Genomic DNA, 22,131 nt, shown 5'->3' with positions numbered 1-22,131 from the left:
TAGAAAAAGCCTTTCATGATTTTCCTGGACCTTAGTTCTCTGCCTTTTGAAATTACTTTGTGCTGCTTTGCACATAATTTTATTTTCTTGTGTGTATGTTATATTCATGCCCTCCCTTAGTAGAATGTTGGTTCCTTGATGGTAAGGGCTGTTTTGTTCATGTATTTGGATCACCAGTGCCTTATACATGGTAGGAATTTAGTGAACATTCATTGAATTGCATGCACTGAATCCTCAATTTTCACAAGTAGAACCAGGTTTGGACAGGGTAAATGACTTGCTGCTTATGGTCACACAAGGAAACTGGAACTTAACTCCCCTAACCCCCAGTAAGAGACTCTTTTCTTCATTAGACCTAGTGCCTTTTAAACTTTATCGCTTTAAAAGAGTTTATAACACAAAATATTGTTTGGAATGCAGAAAGCAAATTCTCTTGATTAGATTTTATGGAAGTTGCTAAGGTCATATTCATTGAAATAAGATTGATAATTTATCTAGTGAATGTTCTACTCAAGCTTCAGTTAATAAAATCCATGATTAACCTTGAATTTTACTTTCTTCTTTAAACTTTTAGGAGAATGTAAATGTTAAGAAAATAAGATGGAATAGTATTTAGTCACAAACTTCAATATATTCTATGATCAGTACATGTCCAACACTATTTCCTCTAGCTTTCCATGGCTAGAGTTCTGAGAGGGAAAATTTATGTTCAGAACTTTGACCCTGAACAGTGCGTAATCCTTAGTCATTGAAGAATAAATTATGCTTATTATACTTTGTAAAGGCAGGAGCGTAGATTTTGAAACCTTTTATTCATCAAGGGCAAAAAACTGCGGGCTTTCTGGAATTAGCTCATTAACCTCTCAGTGCAACCCAAACAACTTTCTAAAATTGCAGGTTATAGACAGATTACCCAGTCTATATTGCTGGAGTGAGTTTCTACACTGGTAGTGCTACCACACCACTCATGAAACCACAGATCTGGACTCTGCCTCTCCACAAACAAACAAAAATATCAAGTCACTTCAATCAATCAATAAGCATTTGTAAGTGCCTACTATGTACCAGGCAGTATGCTAAGCACCAGACTAATTATCTGTTATGTAAATTTAGTAGGGACAGTAATCTTTCTAAGTTTCCCTTATTTCCCTTATTATATACACACACATATACACATACATATATACAAACATACATATATTCTAGTGATATATTTTTTCCTTGATATGCAGTAAAAGTTCAAAACCAGAATGCTTGGAGGATGGCAGGTTGTAATTATTTGAATTTTCTAGTTAACCTCTCATTAATCAGAAAGTTTCTGCCTTTTCCAGATCTGTACTGCTGTCTTTGTACAATATAATGAGCAGATTTTACACTTGACCTCAGGATCAAGTCAACAGGTATTAATTAAGTGCCTACTTTGTGCCTGGCACTGTGCTAAACTCAGGGATATAAAAAAGAAGGCAAAAATAGTCTTTTCTTTTAAGAAGCTTACAGTCCAATGGGAAAGGCAATAAAGGCAATGTACAAACACAGTACGTGCGGGACGAATTAGAAATAATCTCAGAGGAAAGGCACTAAGATTAAAAGGACTAGTAAAAGGCTTCTTGCGGAGGGTGGGACTTTAGTTGAAATTTAAAAGAAGCCAGGTGACAGAGAAGGTGGGAGATCATTCCAGGCATGAGAGACAGTCAGTGAAAATGTCCAGAGTCAGGAGATGGAGTGTCATGTTTGAAGCAAGCATTGTTCTGAACATCAGATCAGTTCTCAACTGTCTAGGACTTCAGGTGTGGAAAGTATGGGGAAAATGTTTGATGTTTGTCTACTGATCATCTGATATAACCAAGAAGTTATTTTGTTCATGGTCATGCCATTTGTCTTTATTGGAAGAATGACTTGAACCCAGATCTTCTTGACTCTAAGACCAGCTCTCTATCCATTCTACCAGACTGCATCTAGGTACTTGGTACATATGTCTTTTGTGTAGGGACTTAATAGCTATTTCTTACATGTTGCAGTTATTTATGTTTCCTGTCCTCTACCAGACTGCAAGTTCCATAAAGGAACTCCCCCAGTTTTAGCACAGTAACTCCGCACACAGGAGGTACTACATAAATGTTTGTTGCATTGGAATAAGTGAATGAGAATGCTTTGAAAAGTTAAAAATACAAATATAAGCAGCAAGTGCCCACTTTATTAATTGTTCCTGTTCCAAGTTTTTCTGGGTCATTTGTTCAGACCTTAGAATTTCTCATAAGAACAATGGTCTAAATGGTAGTTAAGCTCCCATTTAGTCTATAAAAGCCCACTGACTCTGTAACATGGCCTAAAATAGCTGATACCTCACTTTTCATTTGATTCATTTACTACTACTGTAGTACAGAATAGTTATCTTATTTTCCTCTCCCTTTAACATTTGGATGTTTCTGTTATGTCACATGGGGATTATTCCTCTGTAAATTGCTTTTTCATAATTTTCCGTTTTTAATTTTGGACAGTACATGTATTATTTCACACCATTTTTATGCCCAAGGAGAATATTTACCATATAGGAGTATATAGTTTATTTAGCTTATCCAGTAGATCGTTAGTATCAAACTCCGCTGAGTGCTAGCAAGACTGCCCAGGTCTAGAATGCCAATTTTGGGGTGCTAAAAACATTTATCCACAATATTCTTAGACGTATTCAGCAGTGCCTCAGAAACAGAGATCTTTGATTTATATTGGTTTGTTGATTTCGAATGAAATTGTTTCAACTATTTCTTAATAGAGCATGTGGTTTCAGTCACTGATTAGTTAAATCAAAAATGACTGTAAGAAGGAAAAGTATACCTTGCTAGATTCTTGCTTTTTAGGGAGTAACTAGTTGTATTTTGGAAATTCTAAACCAAAAGGTATTGATTTCTAAGGAGTTTCATTATCAATTTTGTGGGAACAGAGTGATTGCAAGTGACTTAAGTGCACACTAAACACATAATTTGGGATGTTTTTTCATTTAGTTTACTGTATAAGTGACTGGCCTTCTCAGTACTAAGAAGTTTTAGTTAAACCTCTACCTCAACCAGAGGCATTTAGTAAAACAAAATAAAAAACCCTACTTATTTCATTAAAGAACTACGCCACCACAAATTAGTTAAAATCTGCATGTTAATGATTATTTCTCAACACACTAAAGGGTTTGGGCTTGTAGTCACATGACTTGGATCAGCATCCCAGCTCACTAGAACTTACTGCTTGTGTGGTCTTGAGCAAGTTATTTCTTCTGTCTAGGACTCAGTTTCTTCATCTGTTAAATAAGAGGGATGAAATACATGATCTCTAAGGTCTTTTCCTGCTCTAAAACTTATTCTGTGGGAGAGAGGTACAAATTAAAATAAAACTTTCCTCAAGGACCTTGTAAAAACTGTCCCTTTTCTCTGAAGCTTATATTTTATTGAGGGAAAACTATATTTATACATAGAAATAAATATAAGATAAACACCAAGTATTTTCAACTACTCTCTATATATTGTACATGCCTAGCTACTTATATGTTGTCTTTCATATTAAAATGTGAGCTCCTTGAGGGTAGAAATCATGTTTCTTCTATCTTTCTTTATTTTTCTAATGCTTAGCATAGGGTCTAGCACATAGTATGAGCTTAATAAATGCTTGTTGACTTACTGATTTTTTTTCAAAGAAAAGAAAATCCTGTGATCAAGTAATGGCTTTAAATAGCAAAGCCTGACTATATCTTAATCTTACTTATTTACTTCGGCTTTCCTCCTGTGGGTGAATTTTTTACTCCCTTTTTTCCCCCCTGAACATTAGTTCCATCCGTGGAACTTCTTAAGAGTATCCTAAAAACTGATAATGATCAGGTGCCTTTAGTTTTGCCAACAGGGTACCCATCCCCACCCAGGACATACATATACTGTATAAAGATTTACACAGTCTCACGTAGTTTTATAAGCACTTTTGTTAGCTCTTCCTTTGATTACCTGTTATGTTTGTTAGGTTTTTATCATTGTATATTCACACATACTGTTATGGAAATAGTTTGATTACTATATTCAAATGAATTCATAGAGTATGTATCCTGGAATAATTTGGAACATACTGATTGGCTTTTGTTCAGTATTCCAATGGTTCAAGTAGCATGTTAAATGAAAAATCATATTTCTATTGCTAAAAGATTTCAGATAAACTGAAAATGCACAACTATGCATGAATTGTTTTTAATTATGTATGGATATAATTTTTTGCTCTAATTCTGAATCGAAAACACTGTTCCCATTGTGACTGATGAATCCATTTAGCATGATTTTGTTGAAGCTAAGCAAGTACATCACAGGTATAATTCTAAGTGCATCAGCTAAAGTGTGCTTGCAGTTTGGAATTTCCACACCATCCTTTTTAAACTGTTAAATTTGTCTTTCATTGCAAAGAGTCTCATTTCTCTGTATGTCTATTAATTAGTACTTTTTAAGAACCCAGTGTGTACATGGCATTTTTAAACTGCCTTTGCAAACTATAAACACCAGCAACCCTTGCTCCTAAGGAGCCTAACATTCAACATTCTAAAAACTGTAAGTCCCATTATTGTTGGAATTAGAGGCTTTCTTTGTGCTTTGTGCTTATATTTAGCAGCGACTAAAAATTATATTAAACTTCATCCTTTCTGCTTCTGAAAGGAGTAAGTTCAGCATTGAAAAATCCAAAGAAGCTGAAGTTTTGTAAATACCTGCAAATCACTACCAGATTTTATTTCATGACATCTTTGCCCCCTGCAACTCTCTGTAATTGAGGTTACATGCCCTTGAAAAAAAATGAGAAAATCAAATGCATTGATTTTTTTTTCTTAAGAAAAGATAGGGTTTTCAGTACTTTTAAGGATTTTATGATGAAAATGCAATTTTAAGATATTCTTCAGTTCAGCAATTTGGCAAGTTAATATTATGCTCTGTAACTTCAGTTCTGTAATTACATTAAGTATGACTCCCACTCAGGTAGCTTCAAATGTCTTTGTGATTGAACTGTTTATTATGATGAAAAGATAAGTCACAGGTTTTTTTTTCTTTTTTTTTTCCTGATCTGTTAGTTTAGGTGGCCAATGATTTCTTTCATTTTACTGATTAAAATATCTGGTCCCTCTACTGTCAGAATAGAAAGTTGATTGCTTGTTGAAGGAACAGAAACTATCTGTCTAAACTGCCACTGTCTAAAGAGCCCTGGGTTCAAATTCTGCCTCTGACACTACCTTTGTTACCTTGGGTACCTCCCTGGGCCTCACTGTTGTCATATTAAAATGAAGGGGTTAAACTAAATGACCTCTGAGGTCTCTTCTAGCTCTAGGTTTGTGGGATAGGGAGAGGGACTAGATCTGTGGTTTTGTTATTATAGAGAACTCTCTGTTGGTGAGGAAACTCCTGCTAATGTCAATTCATACCTTCTCTGCAACTTATAGGCTTAGAAATGTGAAGGGACTGAACTTAGATATTAAATGACTAGTCCAGGATCAGAGTCAGTACCTGTCAGAAGAAGGACTCGACCCCAGGTCTTCCTTGCTTCAAGTTCAGCTCTCCCTCCGCTATGCAACGCTATGAAAACCTACCCACAGAGCTTGTGTTAATATATACAAATAATCCTAGTCAGTTGGTTTGTGCCTTTAATATTTTTATCATGACTGAGCCATCTCACGTTTTGCTCTTCAAACCTTGAATCAGGGGCAGCTAGGTGGCGCAGTGGATAGAGCACTGGCCCTGAAGTCAGGAGGACCTGACTTCAAATCTGATCTCAGACCAAACACATGACACTTACTAGCTGTGTGATCCTGGGCAAGTCACTTAACCCCAATTGCCTAAAAAAGAAAAAACAAAACCAAAAAAAGTAAAACCTTGAATCAAGTCTGGGAAAAGAGGGGGAAAGAGTATTGCTTTTGTTAAGATATATGATAGAAACTGCACTTTTCCTATAGATCATAAAAAATCAGATGTGTCTAGTACATATGCCATTGAAATTTTAGACTCAATTTGATATAGTAATTTCTTTTCTTCCTTTTCAGCTGATGACTTAATAAGTCCCAAAGACATTGACCCAATCCAGAGGTACATCCCTTTACAGGATCAACGGAATATTAGCATGAGATTCTCTAATCAGGTAATGACATTTTATTACATCATTTTGACACAAGGTCAAGTAATACTGTGAAAGCTTATTTTCAGTAGAGTTCCATAAGATCATCTGAAGGATTTTTTTTTGTCTTAAATGGTAAAAACCATTGTACCTTCTTAAGAAAGAAATAAGCTTTCTTTTCTTTATAGTTAAGTTCTACTTAGATCAATGAACTTTTGCTAAGTAAGAAAAAAAATATTAAGAAGACATTGGATTTTCTGACTAAGTAGACTACTCAGTTCACAATGGAGGAGCCAAAGTATTTAATAATGTACAGGCATCTCAGAGAGTATACAAAAAGCCTTTCGTGGAGAGATAAGGCTGCTTTACATTCCACATTGTGTTACCTTATGGAATACTATGAGTTTTTCTTTGTTTCTTCTCCTTTCAATGATATTTTTCTATAAAAATCTAGAATAACAGTTGGAGGCTTTCATGCTAGTAACAGGTGATGTGATTTTTAAAAAATGTTTAAAATTTAGTGTTGGTGGATTCAGACTGTTGGTTCAACAAAATAAGCATTTGCAGGATGAATAAGATTGATGTTGACTTGGCCAAACCCTGAAGTAGCAAATGGTATCAGTAATGAGTACATTTAAAATGAAAACTTTATGGATAGTGGAAACTGCCTAAAGAGAGAGAGGGAATGAACTTGAATATGTGACTGGGATTCAAAGCAGTTGGAATGTACTAAAGCAGAAAAACACCACCACTTAGAAGAGATACGCATATTAAACTGAATTATTCCGTATATTTTGAAATATATGTATATATGTACATATACATATATGTACACACAAAGAACCATTAAACATACATTTCATTAAGATATTCAATTGTTCATTTGGCATTTATTGAGTATCTACAATATGCAAGGCACAGTTAAGTTAGCAACCATAGGTTTTGTTCCAGTCTGTTCTGTTGGCTGTTTTTTTTTCATTATCTTGGCTACATTATTTAAGGTGGTAGAATACTTAATATTTAGGGCACTTGTAAAAGCATTTTGTTTTTCCATGAACCTGAAAATTCCCACATTGCCGTGTAACAATAACTTCCCACCAGTCTTGGAGAATATGAGAAGTATTGTATGATTAAGTAGAGGAGAGCAAGAAATTTGCATAGGAAAAGGGCAAATGTATTGATTTTCAAAATTTAGAAAAAAGAGCAAAATTTGAAATCATATCATTTGAATTGTAGCTTGTGAGCATTTAGATAGGAGTTCAGTAACCGAGAACAGCTAATGCGGCAGCTAGGTTGCACAGTGGATAGAGCACTGGCCCTGGAGTCAGGAGGACCTGAGTTCAAATCTGGCCTCAGACACTTGACATTTACTAGCTGTATGACCCTGGGCAAGTCACTTAACCCCAAATGCCTCACCAAAAAGAAAACAAAAAAAGAACAGTTAACATACCTTCATCAAGATTGTATGATGCCAAACTGACCTTGTTCTCACCCCACTACTTTTTTTTAATGAACTGGATAGATCAGTGAAATATTGTAGGCACAGTACACTTAGAGTTCAACAAAGTATTTGTGAAATATTTTATGCAACTCTTGTGGACAAGATGGAAAGATGCATGCCAAACAATAGTGTATTTAGAGAAATTCAGGACTGGTTGAATAATCAGTCATAAAGACTTGAGTTGTTGTCAGCTAAGAAGAAAGGCTTTTATGGAATCCCCTATACATCTGTCCTTGATCCACAGAATCCTGAAGTCAGAAGGATCTCAGAAATATGCCTATTAAAGTCCAACCTATGCCTAACCTATCTAGTACAACATGTACCTAAACCACATTCTTTTCTAAAGTATACCCAACTAGAGGTCATCAAGTCTTTGGAAGACCTCTGGTTAGGGGGAACTCACTAAATCCCCAGAAGGTCTATTCCATGTTTGGTTACCTTGATTCTAAGAAGGGTTTCCTTTCATCAAGCCTATTTCTATTCGTTCATAGTTTCTACCCAGTGTTCTTTGTTTTGACTCCTGGGACCAAAGAGAAAATGTCTATTCTTCCACATGAGAGACTTTGAAATATCCCATGACAATGATCTTGGGATATGCCCCCCAAGTCTTCTCTTCTGCAGGCTACATATCCCTTGTTCCTTTGACATATCTTTATGGCATGAATTTGAGACCCTTTGTCACCCTTGTTGTTTTCATTGGAATACTTATCACTGGCCTTCCCAAAATGCCATACCTAGAATTGAACTAAGTCCTCTAGAAGAAATCTTACAAGAAAAGAAAAGATTAAAATTATTACTTTCCTAGTCTTGGACATTATGACTCCCTTAATATAACTCAAGATCACATATTGCCACTGTTGAGCTTCCTGAAGGATGTGTGTGTGTATGCATGTGTGCGTGCACTTATTTATTTATTAAAGAAACAACTACCTAGACTGGGCTCCTTCATCTTATTCTTTTGAAGTTCATTTTTGGAACCCAAGTATAAGATTTTACATTTATCCCTATCTAATTTCACCTTCAAATTAATAGAATAAAATTGGGGATTTATTCAATTTACACCTCTTAGAGAAGTGATGTAGTGAAAACTGAAAGAGCACTGGTTTTGGAGTAAGAGGACGTAGGTTAAATTTCTGCCTCTATCACTTAGTACCTATGTTAACTTAACCTCCCTGGACCTCAGACCATCCTCATCTGTAAGGTCAAGAAGTTGTAGTCAAGAATTTAAATTAGATGATCTCTAAGGTCCCTTCTAGCTCTAAATCTGTGATGCCATGATCCTACTTTGAGCCTAAAGAATATTTAGGCCAGAAAGCATCATATATTAGATGAGGGGTCCCTAAACTATTTGTGGGGAGAAGTAACATTTTTATTTGATTGAAGCCTTGCACGTGAGGCATTGATGAACTATAGCACTGGTAGAGTGGTAGAGTAAGGGAGGGTAATATTTTAAACAAGTATATTTGAAGCCAGTATTCTGCCAGCGCCACAACAGTTTGCTGGCATTTAAGGTGGCAAGGTAAAAGGATGATATTAAAGCAATGAGATGCCAAGAATCAATACATCACATTGCCCATGACTCATTTACATTTAAAACTGTAAGAATTGGGAAACGGATATTACCCTCCCCACAGCTAACTACATAAAATCCATTTTAATTCTTTTTTTCTCTATGGGAATACTGCTTTTCCCTCCCTACCCCTCCAATTTGTATTGCAAGGCAAAAGGAAAAATCTGATTTACTCTGTATGCTGAAATGAGTTTATTTGCTAGAATGAATTTATTCCTTTCAATTCAGCAAGCATTTATTGAGTACCTACCATGTGCAAAGTACTCTACTATGTGTTGGGAGAGAAGCTTAGACATAGTCCTTGTCATCATGGAATTCAGAGTTTAGTAGGGAACTACACCATGTAATAACAGCAAAATAATACATGGTAAGGTCATAAAAGGGATACAAGCCAAATGCTATGTGATGAATACTTGAATTCTTGTAATCCATGAATCAATTAATATTTCCCTAGTGCTATATTTTATGCCTAACTCTATGTTAGGGCAAAAAATAGCCTTATATTCTTCCCTGTGCACACATTCTCTCTCTCTCTCTCTCTCTCTCTCTCTCTCTCTTCTCTCTCTCTCTCTCTCTCTCTCTCTCTCTCTCTCTCTCTCTCCCCTCCCTCTCCCTTCCTCTCTCTCTCTCTCTCTGTCTCTCTCTTTCTCTCTCTCATTAGTTTATCTTGGTTTAATTTATAGGCCCAAAATCCCCTTAGAGAAATAGAATCTGGATCTGACTTTCAATTCCTCTTGTAGGTTAGGCAGAATGCCTTAAAAAAAAAAGCAGGTAACTCTGCTTTGGTACAAATGGGAAGGAGACAAGGTGTCAGACTCAAATAGAAATGGGGCCACTAATCCATACATAAGGATGCCTGCAAGCTGCATATTGATTTAGTTTTAAAATGTGATATTAACTATGTTTATTGTATTTTAATTTATTTTGTTGAGTATTTCCCAATTATATTTTAATCTGGTTGGGCCACACTTGCAAGTGTTATAGGCTGCATACAGCATGTGTTTGACACTTCTACTGTAGATGATAACAATTACACCTGAAAGCAATTCCCAAGAATTGGGATTTTTGATATTAATAGCAGCTGTTTTTGTGGTGGCAAAGAATTGGAAATTGAGGGAATGCCCATCAGTTAGGGAATGACTGAACAAGTTGTGATATATGAATGTAATGGAATGCTATTGTGCTATAAGAAATGATGAGCAAGTGGACTTCAGAAAAACCTGGACTTACATGAATTGATGCTGAGTGAAATGGGCAGAACCCGGAGAACATTATACACAGTAACAGCCACATTGTGCGATGACTGACTTTGACAGACTTGGTTCTTCTCAGCAATGCAAGGATCTAAAACGACTCCAAAGGACATTTTTTTTTTTTTTGGCTAGGCAGTGGGGTTAAGTGACTTGGCCAGGGTCACACAGCTAGTAAGTATTATGTGTCTGAGGCCAGATTACCAAAAGACTCTTAATGGAAAATGCTATCCATATATGAAGAAAGAACTATGGAATCTGAATGCAAATGGAAGCATATTATTTTCTCTTTGTTTTTGTTTTTGTTTTTTTCTTTCTTATGGCTTTTCCCTTTTGTTCTGATTTTTCTTTTACAATATGACTAATGTGGAAATATGTTTAATATAATTGTACATATATAGACTATATCAGATTGCATGCTGTCTTGGGGAGGGGGGGAGCAGATGTAGGGGGGAAATTTAGAACTCAAAATCTTATAAAAGTAAATGTTGAAAACTATAAATAAATTTTTTAAAATGGGCATTTTTAGAAATACAGAAAAGCACATCATAAGAGTTATGAAAGGAGAATCTTTGAAATCCCACCCAAATGAAAATGAGCTAAACTGGACATTTACTGAAATTATTTCTAATGTACATACAAGAAATATTTGAAAGGAAAATAGATTGGAGGCAAACCCACTCACTTATTGCTTAGGCAACATCTAAGATTAACAATACCTACTCTATATTCTACTTTCCTACCTCATGACCACTGTAAGATGATAAGGTGAATAATAAACCAGATTCTTCTAGTACGTAAATTATTCCTTAGGAAACAATCATTCCATTTTAGAAGCTGCATAAACCATTTCATGACAAGGGGTGTACCACAGCACTTGTTTTCAAGATGATTCAAAAGGGTTCATAAAAAAAATCCTCTAGTACATCATAATGTGTAGGTAACTCTGGGTTCTCAAACTTTGTGTAAACAATATATAAACTCAGATTCTATCAAGCTGGAAAGGATGTTAGTATAAGTGTAGTGACAGACTGCTTGTTTTTCATTTGAGAACTAGTCTAACCAAGCTGGGAAAGGCTCATAACCACATTGGTTAATGGTGCTGAATTTTTTTGGCCACAGCAACTCACTAAGAAATTCTGGATTGTAAGGGAGTTGCAATATGCATTGTGCATGGATGAGATTATGGCTTCATGAAGTACTTAGGTAAAAGGTAGCACTCTTCTTTTTCATCAGACAGGTGGTACAGTACACAAAATACTAGACTTTAACTCAGAACGACTTGAGTAAATATCCTGCTGCAGACACCATGTTTCATTTCAATTCTTTTGGATTCATGGTTTATCATTGCTTTGATCTGAGTTTTCATTTTTTCCCTCCCTCATAATGTTATCATTGTATAAATTGTTCTCTTTTACTCACTTTGCTCTCCATCAGTTCATAGAGCTCTTCCCAGTTTCCTCTGAAATTGGTCATTTTATTATTTCTTAAGGCACAATAGTATGCCATTGCATTAATATATCATAGTTTGTTTATCTATTCCTGCATAGGACATCTGTTTAATTACCAATTTTGAACTATTATTAAAAGAGCTGCTATAACTATTTTGAAGTTTTTCCTCTTTCTTCAGTTTCTTTGATAGTATTTCTCTAGTACTGGTATAGTTAGGTCTAAGGGTATACACAGTTAATAAATTCTAAGCATAGTTCAAAATTGTTTTCCAGAATGGCTTGACTAATTAGCATCTCTACTAGTGTACCTGTTGTCTCACAACCTTTCCAACATTTATCATTTTCCTCTTTTACTTTTGCCAGTCTGATATATGAAGTAGAACCTTAGTTGCTTTTTTTCTTTTTTTCAATTTCTCTATTGGCAGTTTAGAGGATTTTTTTTTTCATATGATTGTTGAAGGTTTGGATTTCTTCCTTTGAAACTACCTTTTCATATCTTCTTACCATTTATCCACTGGGGAATGACTCTTAGTTTTAAACATTTGAATCAGCTTCTTATATATCTTGGATATGAGACTTTTATCAGAGAAATGCATTACAATTTTTTCCCCTTATTTAGTTGTTTCCCTTCCAATTTTTACTGTATTAGGTTTGTACAAAAACTTTTACATTTTGTGTAATCAAGATTATCCATTTTAGCTTGTGTGATCCTCTCTATCACTTGTTTAGTCATGAACTCTCAAAAATCTGATAGGTAATTTCTTCCTTTTTCTTCTAATTTGTTTATGATGTGACCATTTACATCTAGGTGATGTATCCATTTCTTGTTGTATGGTGTGAGGTATTGGTCTGAACCTAATTTCTGTCATACATTGTCCAGTTTTCCCAGCAGATTTTCCTCAAATATGGGGGCAGCTAGATGGCGCAAAAAGGATAGAGCACCAGCCCTGAAGTCAGGAGGACCTGAGTTCATATGTGGCCTCAGACCAAACACTTGACACTTACTAGCAGTGTGACCCAATTGCCTTAAAAAAAAAAAGATTTTCTTCAAATAGTGAACCTTTTTCCTCTGTAGCTTGGATCTTTGGGTTTGTTAAATACTTTGTTACAGCGTTTGTTAGCTTTTGTATGTTGTGTACCTAATCTGTTCCACTAATCAGCCGCTTTTTTAACCAGCACCAAATCATTTTAAGTATTACCTCTTGGCAGTACAGTTTGAGATTTGCTACTAATAGACCCCCTTCCTTTCTACTCCCCCCCCCATTATTCCCTTGAGATACTTAACCACTTCTTTCTCCATTAATTGCATTACTATTTTTATTTTGAAACTAGGCATTTCTGAAGCTAATATTTATAGTCTTCCTTATGTTGAATCAACCCTGCATTCCTGGTATAAAGCCAAAATGAATTTAGTGTATCATCTTTCTAATATGTTGTTGTAACCTACGCAGTAATATTTTGTCTAAAATTTTTGTATCTGTGTTCATTAGAGATATTGGTCTGTAGTTTTCTCTTTCTGTTTTGACTCTCACTACATTAAGTATACTGAGAAAACCAGAACAATGGTACAGCATAAATGTAATATATTGAGTGAAATTTATTATGTTTATCATTGTTCATTATAAACAACTTTAATTTGCTTTTCTTTCCTTTTTTCTCTGAGCTAAATCTGTTTAACCCAAGAACAAGGCAAACTCCAAACATGCAATACATATTCATTTACATGAAATTCCCAGCATCCTTATCTAAAGGCATGGAGTTTTAGGGCAATTAACAGGTTTCCTGATTGAAACATTTAATTTTCAGCGGTTTACCCAGGTGTTTCTTACTACCATATACTGTATAGGAAGTCACTATTTCCTGTTGCCTAGGTAATCCAAATGCCTGGGTAACCACTGATTATCTATGAATGAGGCTTTCATTGTTCACAGTGCAGTGCTTCTGCTATGTTAATGTGCAATAATGTCAGCTCTAAGATTTTGTTTGTTCCCAGCATTTGCAGCTCATTCATACTTCAAAGTCTGTGGCTGCTGCAGAAATTGTAAGCAGCTGAAAGCATGTGTGAATCTCACTCATTTTATCCTGTATTTTGAATGTTCACTGGTGGTATAATGATCTTGAAATGGTCATCCATTTATAAGAATCTTGTAGTTAATTTCAAGAATTCAACATTAAACACAGTTTGCTTTAACTTTCATTCCAAAGTATTATACTGTGCAGAACACTGAAAATTCGTGGCTACTTAGGAGAACACAACTAAATCCTTTGTTAGGTATTTGTTGAATTGATTCTGAAACTAAAGTCTAATAAATTTAAAACTGAAACTGGAAAGTGATTGTTTTTTCATATTTTGAAATAAATTTTGGGGGGATTTTTTTTCTTTTTAGCCAATTGGGGTTAAATGACTTGCCCAGGGTCACACAGCTAGTAAGTGTCAAGTGTTTGATCTGAGGCCGGATTTGAACTCAGGTCCTCCTGACTTCAGGGCCAGTACTCTGTCTACTGTGTCACCTGGATGCCCCGAGGGGATTTTTTCTTGAAACAAATATTAGTGAATAGAATGCAATTACTAAATGTACTCCATCCTAATATTAAAAAATAATTTTATTTTCTTTTTATTATATAAAATTACACTTCTGGAACATGAATTTGCTGGTTTAATGTCAGATCTAAGATTAAGATTTAGGATTCAGCATACTACATCCAAACATAGATGCTTCAATTAATAGACTGGGCATTTGGCTGAAGAAGAGGGCCTGGGAGAGGTCAGGGGCAGAGAAGTATACTTTTTTTTTTGTGAGGCAATCGGGGTTAAGTGACTTGCCCAAGGTCACACAAGTAGTAAGTGTCAAGTGGCTGAAGCCAGATTGGAACTCAGGTCTTCCTGACTCCAAGGCTGGAGCTTTATCCATTGTGCCACAGAGATGTATCCTTTTAAGTCATTGATATTTGACTTGTTGAAAATATGGACAAATGAAATCATATAAGGAATACTTGTAAAGAGAAAGAACAAAAGACTTTCCTATGAAGGATACTGAGAATTTAAATAGAAAACATAGAGGAAGGAGAAAAAGTGAAAAATAGGAAGAATGAATCTATATGCACTTTGAGATATGCAAAATATTTTACAACAGGTCACATTTGATGTGTAAGAAAGAATAAAAGTAGTCCAGAGATGAGAGGCTAAGAAAGCCAAGGGTAGGAAGATTTTAAAAATATATGGAATATTTACTAGCATCCAGAGTAATAAAGAGGTGAAGGGTGATATTAAAAATCATTCATGACTAATAGAATGTTATTGATACTCTTAGACTAGTTTTAGAAAGACTTACATTAGAGCAGTGAAAGCAGAAATTTTAGAGGAATAAGAAGGGAATAAGCGATAATGAAATGGAAATAGGCTTCTGTTCAAAAAGTTTACTTTGTTAAAATATTTTTAAAAGGTTATGGGTTTTGTTTCAATTTAATGCATCATTAGGTACCTCAATATATCAGTGATCTATAATTTCATTGGTTGTAGGTACTTCAACACATCACAGCATTACTAGAGGTAAATAATTTTAGAGAGTTGCTGTGGTCAAAAAACATATCACTGGGCCTATATTCAAAGCCTTTCTAGCTTAGTTGGACCTGAGAGAGCTTTAACTCTGCTCTTACTGCTTTCGAGAACCCAAGAACCTCTGTGCCATCATGAGGCATCTTTTATTAATCTTAACTGCGATTTCATTAGTGTAATAGGGAATTCCAAGTAAGAAATTCCCTTCACTAAAGAAGTTCAGCAGCTACTCTGTCACCAGCAGCCTGAAAGAATGAGCTGGGGCAGCACTAAGGGTTTAATGATTTCAAAAAAACCAAAATGTGCCTGAGGTAGGACTTGAGCCCGTCTCTGTCTGGTTCCAAGTCTGCATCTCTGTTCACTCAGCTGCCTTTCTTAAACATTGAATAGGACCCCTAGAATATTAATTAATTCTTCCACCCATTCACCAATCATTTAATGAGTACTTACTATGTTCAAGACCCTACTCTAGAATTGTGGGGGATACAGAGATGAAGGAGACATAGTTTCCTCCCTCCTGGAGGTTACAGTTTGGTGGGAGACATTGAAAGTCATGTTAATGGTTATATGATAAAAAGCAAAAATATCTTAAGAGATACAAAGAGTCCTAGGGGTTCAGAAGGGACAAATTACTTCTGGCTCTATTTTCTCACAAAACCAAAAACCTACAGATTTAAAAATAAACATATTTAATAATCACAGATGCTTTTAGGAAAGTGTTACATGTATTTAACTTCAGTGAAAATATCTCATCCATTTTAATTTTCATGGAAAGCAAAGTTCTGAAGCATAATGTATTGCTTAAAGGAAAAACAACCTCTCCCTTACCCCCTCAACTTCTCCTCCCTGCCAAATACACGTACATATTTCACTTGCTTGGCAAAAGAGGAGAAAAGTATGTGAGACCAAAAATCTAAATTTAACTATAAGTAAGGAAAAAGATTTGAGTGCTGAGCATGAGTTCTGATGATTAGCATAATAAAACAGAATAAAATAGTCAAGGCATCAAAAATGGTATTTATGTCCTGCATTTGCTACAGTTCCACAGAGGTTCTCTTCAGTAAATGCCTTGTGAAGTTTTTGATTGAATGATGTGCTCTCATTTGAGAGGGTTTTTTATTTTTTATGAATTAGAATTTTGTACTGGAGCCAGTGAAAATTAATTGCCTCTATCAAAAATACTTGCAGCTCAAAAATAGTTGAGTGAAATTTAGGAATTCGTTTGAGTATATTTAATAATCATCTTATTTGAAAGATGTAGCTTACTGTTTATTGATTACAAAAAAGAATTGAATTCAGTAGAACAAAATAGCCTTTCAAGGTCTTTTTTACAGCAAAATCTCTCCCATCCATACATCAAAACCATTCTGAATTCCTTGGGAGATATAACAGTGGAAATGATCCTTCTTTGTTCATTGATGCTCTGATTTGCCAATGTGCTAGAAGAGATCCAACATAGAATCCAGGACAAGGAAGGATTGCCTATAGATGTCAATCCCTAAGCTTTTGTACAAGCTGCTGGAAAAGTTCTGTGATCACTCAAAGGAATTTGGTCTGTCCATCTGCACAGAAAAGAACAGGTGGGTGAAGAATATCTGTTATCCAGATTTCACCGTGCATTTAGATAGACACCCTATAGAGCTTTTCCAACAGTATGTATATTTGGGATAGATGGTACATATGGACAGTAAGTGGGGACTAGCATTGAAAAAGGAGAGTGGGCTTTTAGGAAATTGAAGGGCTATTTTATTGACCCCAAGTTTCCCATGAAAGTAAAGGCCCATCATTTCAATGCTAACGTTTTACCTGTGTTACTTCATGCTAGCTAGACATGGAATAGCACTGGCTATTAATACCTGATGATGACTATCACAGGATCAGCTATGGAGAGGCAGATGTAGGTATTAACAGGCTGTGACACGTAGCCAATGAAGAACTCTGCAGAAGAACCAGGGTAAGTGACGTCATTGAGGAATGATGTCAATAAGGAAAAGATGGCCTGGATGAAGAATAAAGATGAAGAATGGCAAGAATGAAGAAAGAAAAGTGGACAGCCACAGTACTCCACTAATACCCTCAAAATATCAGAAGGGGAAGAAGGCCTGTGCCCCATCGGATGGGCACGTTGTGGTGAAGTTGTAGAACATGAATGACCGTCTCACAGGATAGGTAGGCATGGATGAGATCGGACAACTCCTAACTCGAGGTCACAGATCTATGTGAGGTTTATAGTAATATCATTCTCATAAATTCAACTAACTTTTTAAAATAAAAATTTCTGAGAAGTCATGTTTTTGTTTTATTATGTAATAATTTCTCACAATCAAAATTGAAATACAAAAAAAAGATAGATATTATATGTAGACATACATACTATATGTCTATATGCACACATCTCTGTGACCTAGGAGAGTATAAGACAGGTGCACTTCATTTGCTGCCGAATGAAGCTGGAGAAAATTAAAAAAACATGTGCTGTCTGGACTTGTTACAAATTTATATTACATAATCTCATCTAGGCCCTCATTGTACCCACTAATGAGTTTGCTGTCCTCCCTTCTCAACACAGCAGCTTTTCCAGATAGTTTTGTCTTTTTTCAAGTCTCCCATAGCTACCTATCCCCTCACCCATCTTGGCATGCTGTCTCCTACATCAGATTCTGAGCTCCTTGACATCAGGGGCTGCTTTTATCTTTCTTTGTGTGCCTGGCACAATGCTAGAACATAGTAAATGCTTAATTAACACTTGATGGGATTGAGGGGGGATGGAAGGGAACAAAAAAAATGTTGGATATGGAGTCAGAAGGCATGACTTTGAGCCACAGCTCTGCTACTTACTACCTATATGACCTCGGGTGAATCATTTAACATCTTTGGGTGTTGGTCTAGATTAATCAACTAGCATTTATTAAAGGCCTACCGTGTACCAGGTACTTGCTAAGTGCTGGGGATACAAAGAAAGGCAAAAAACAGTCCCTGCTCTGGATCTCACAGGGAAAGACAACATGCAAACAACTGTATACTAACAAGACTAGATGATCTCTATGGTCTCTTGAAGTACTAAATCTATGATCCACTATGTATATATGTGTCTTTATATACATACATCTATGCATACTTAAATTCAGCTTTTGGTAATGTGATATCATTATTTGATGAATCTCCCTACTGTTGATCATCCTGTTCTCCTGGATAATCGTTCATCTGCAAGATTTTTGGACACCATTCTCACTTAGTTTTCATCTTCACTATCCAAATTCTCTTCTGTCTCCTTTGCTAGATCCTCTATATTCATGCTTCATAATGACTAGTATACCTCAGGGCTACGTACTGGGACCTCTACTCTGTACTTTCTCACTTGGGGACCTCATCTGCTCCTTGTGGGTTTAATTATCATCTCTAATCAGGTCTCTTCCAGTTCTTCACATGTAGCCATAGTCTCTACTGTTTTTCCAACTCTACTGTTATTTACAGACATCTGAAACTCAACATATCCAAAAAGATCTCATTATCTTTCCCCTATTCTAGCCTTTACCTCTTGAACTTCCCTATTTCTGGAGACCTACAGTTTTGAAAAATTGCTCCAGCAACTGTGTGGAGGATGGATTGGCATTCAGATTTGAGGCAGGGAGGCCAATTTGGAGGCTACTGTAATTGTCTAGGAGAGTAATAATGAAGGCATGGAATAGGATAGTGGCTGTCAGGTTAAGAGAAGGGGACACTGTGGAAATGGAAGCTAAAAGGTCAAGTGACTGCTTGAATATATGGGGTGAATGAGAATGAGTAGTTGAGTTAGGCCGTCAGAATGTAAACTTGGGTGAGTAGAAGCATGGCAGTGTCCTAAAGAAACAGGGAAGTTCAAGAGGTAAAGGCTGGAGTAGGGGAAAGATAATGAGATCTTTTTGGATATGTTGAGTTTCAGAGCCAGTAAGATTTCTAGTTGGAAATATCAGTAGAGACTATGGCTAGCTATAAAGAACTGGAGGAGACCTGATTTGAGATGATAATTAAACCCACGAATTTACTGAAAAATTCAAGGGGCTCCCTATTGACTCTAGGAGCATGTATATATTCTTGTTCGGTATTCGAAGCCCTTCACAACCTGGTCTCACACTATCCTTCCAGAGTTATTTCATCATTAGTCTTCCTATTACAGGACCTTCCATTTCCAGTCTATGTGCCTTTGTATTGTCTGACCCTAGGACTGGAATGCTTTCCTTTCTCCCCTCTGTATTTTAGAATCCTTTGTTTCCTTTGAAACTCAGCTCAAACATCACCTTCTACATGAAACCTTTCCTGTTCCCCTTAGATTCTAGTGTTGTCTCTTCTCTCAGCACCCTTTCAGAGCATAAATTTTTTGAGGACAGAGGCTGTTTGATTGCGTTAGTTTCCCCAGGCTTATAATCTGGTTTGGCACATTGTGGTACTTAATAAGTACTTGTTGGTTGATTAAAGATCTTATTCCTTGCATTTGCTCTGGAGATAAGATCATTTCTAAATCTTGAACTTAACTGGGACATTTGAAGGAAACCCCATTACTTTATGTAGTTGTAAAACACATTTATTCAATGGTCTATTAGCAGGCATTTTATTCTTCCAAGCAGATAGTATTTGCCTTTTTTTGCAGCCGCTATTTCGCTAAGGAATTAACTCCTCTCATGTATATTGGTAGAATCCTTGGAGAGTTATATCTATTGCCTATTTTTGCACTTGTGTTACTGGGTAAAACGCGAATATTTTTTATCAAGTGCTTGAGGCAATATTCTACAATAATGGCCTAATTATAATGCTACACCTAGTCATGTGTATTGAAGTAACCCATAAAAGAATTTGCAGTCTCACATTTGTCATTTTCATTGCCACCCACACCTTGTATCTTAGATGCGTGTAGACTGGCATACTTGATTTGTCAATTTAAATTGAATAGATCTAGTTTGGCAGTCTTTTGGAGGAATGATTGGGGTGAGGAAGAATATTTTTAAGATGTTCTTTTTTGCACAGTTTCTCCCCACACCACAACTCCTGCTTCTTATTCTAAGATATGGACTAAAAATCTATATCAAAAACCCAAATTTATTTGTAGAGAGTCAAGCCAACTAATTTCTCATTTTCTCTTATTTTTCATTCACTATTAAGGAAATGGTATTTTTCTTTTTTTCTGCAAAAAAAAATGCATGTGGATGAAATTCTGCATGTTTTTCTTCATGTTAATTTTTCTCTGTAGATAAGATACTTCTGTTTCTGCTGCTGTGTGTGTGAGTAGTAGTAGTAGTAGTGGTAGTAGTAGTAGTAGTAGCAGTAGTAGTAGTAGTGTATGGGATTGATACTTCCTAAGATTATACTGCCTATTAAAAATAGAGTAACAGTACCTATAATCTTTATGGTGAAAACTATTGAAAGTAGTATTGCATATATATTAATTATGTTCAGTATTGGGTCTTATAAAAATGAAGTTGGTTCTAGTTAGATTCTTAAGGTTGAGCAATGACTAGCTTTAGATATCTTTTGATTGTGGAGAAATAAATTTCCAACATTTGAAAAGAGGTCAAAAGAATTACAATATTAGCAGTGACTTTGTATACCCTCAGTTAATTTTGTAACTATATGCATATAAAACTCCATTAATATTCTGCAAGGAGATGTGGAATGAATTCATTGGTATTAAACAAATTGAATTATATAAATGGAAATCAACAGTATAATTTTTGCTCCTTGAAATAATATGGAATTGTTCATCTAGTTAGCATATATTTTAAAAAGTAAATAAAAGTGAGAAAAAAAATGAAAATGTGTACTTAGAAAAAAATTAGTAGGTCTAGGGTTTTATATTCTCTTTCTAATGATTGATGTGGGAAATTTGAAGTATAAAAGCTTTTGTAATCATCAAAATTATTATTAAAGTTTTAGGCTTTGGAAGTTGAGCGTGATCTCCTATTTACTTTTTACTTTTCTGTTTCTTAAAGATACTTCTTTGAGTCTATGATCTCATATATTTAGTTTATTCTTCTTCCAGGAATAGAATACAACCCATTTGTACCTTTTTAGTTGCTTCTTGTCAATTTTTCCTCAAAAAAGATCTACTTAATATTCTGAAGTTTTTCTTTTTTTTTTTTTAATATTCCATGGATACTAATGCAATGTTTAGACTATCTACTTGTTCTTGTTATTTAATTTGTTGGAAGATATCCGTATAATAATCATGGCTTAGTTCTTTCAGTAATAAATGAACTTGGTTGTTAGATAAAGATCTCATATTTATAGTACCAATAATTAAGTGAATATTGGCAGACTTTTTAAAAACTGTGTAATCAGTCCTAGCTAGGTATGGAAAAAGATTCCTCAACAGCAGGTTGACCACTTGATATGGAATTTTTTTAGCTTAGGCAACTCATGAAACATAAAAATACAAAATGGACCTCAGTCTTACATGGTCCATTATCCCCTTCCATAGTTATAGATGTAGATTGCTAGAAAAGAGGATAGAAATTTCTAGGAATTATAGATTTGGGGTATCTACAAACAGTTTAATTTTTGATTTTCTAAATGGAAGTTCTTGGTCAAACAAAACAAGTTGATAGATTACTAAAGGAACTGAACCACTCCCATGTAGACATTCTTACTATACTTTAAACCTGGAGAAGACTAGGATGGTTAAACCAGTCTCTTCTGATTTGAAATCATTTATGAGA

At 35.4% G+C, this 22,131-nt stretch overlaps 1 protein-coding gene across 5 annotated transcripts in view; it reads left to right on the top strand.

The window, feature by feature from the left end:
• PHKB (phosphorylase kinase regulatory subunit beta) overlaps positions 1 to 22,131 on the top strand; it is a 242,117-nt gene that overhangs the window by 148,258 nt on the left and 71,728 nt on the right. For all 5 annotated transcript variants that reach the window (XM_020985103.2, XM_020985102.2, XM_078150090.1 and 2 more), the window contains one exon: positions 6,044 to 6,138. In XM_020985103.2, the coding sequence (XP_020840762.1) occupies positions 6,044 to 6,138 (95 nt within the window). The remainder of the gene's footprint in view (positions 1 to 6,043; positions 6,139 to 22,131) is intronic.

Source organism: Phascolarctos cinereus, unplaced genomic scaffold (genome assembly GCF_003287225.1).
Source record: "Phascolarctos cinereus isolate Bilbo 61053 unplaced genomic scaffold, phaCin_HiC Scaffold_2;HRSCAF=192, whole genome shotgun sequence".
In the NCBI taxonomy this organism is placed as follows: domain Eukaryota; kingdom Metazoa; phylum Chordata; class Mammalia; order Diprotodontia; family Phascolarctidae; genus Phascolarctos; species Phascolarctos cinereus.
The sequence above is the reverse complement of the archived record's forward strand: the minus strand, read 5'-3'. Positions and strand labels throughout refer to the sequence as shown.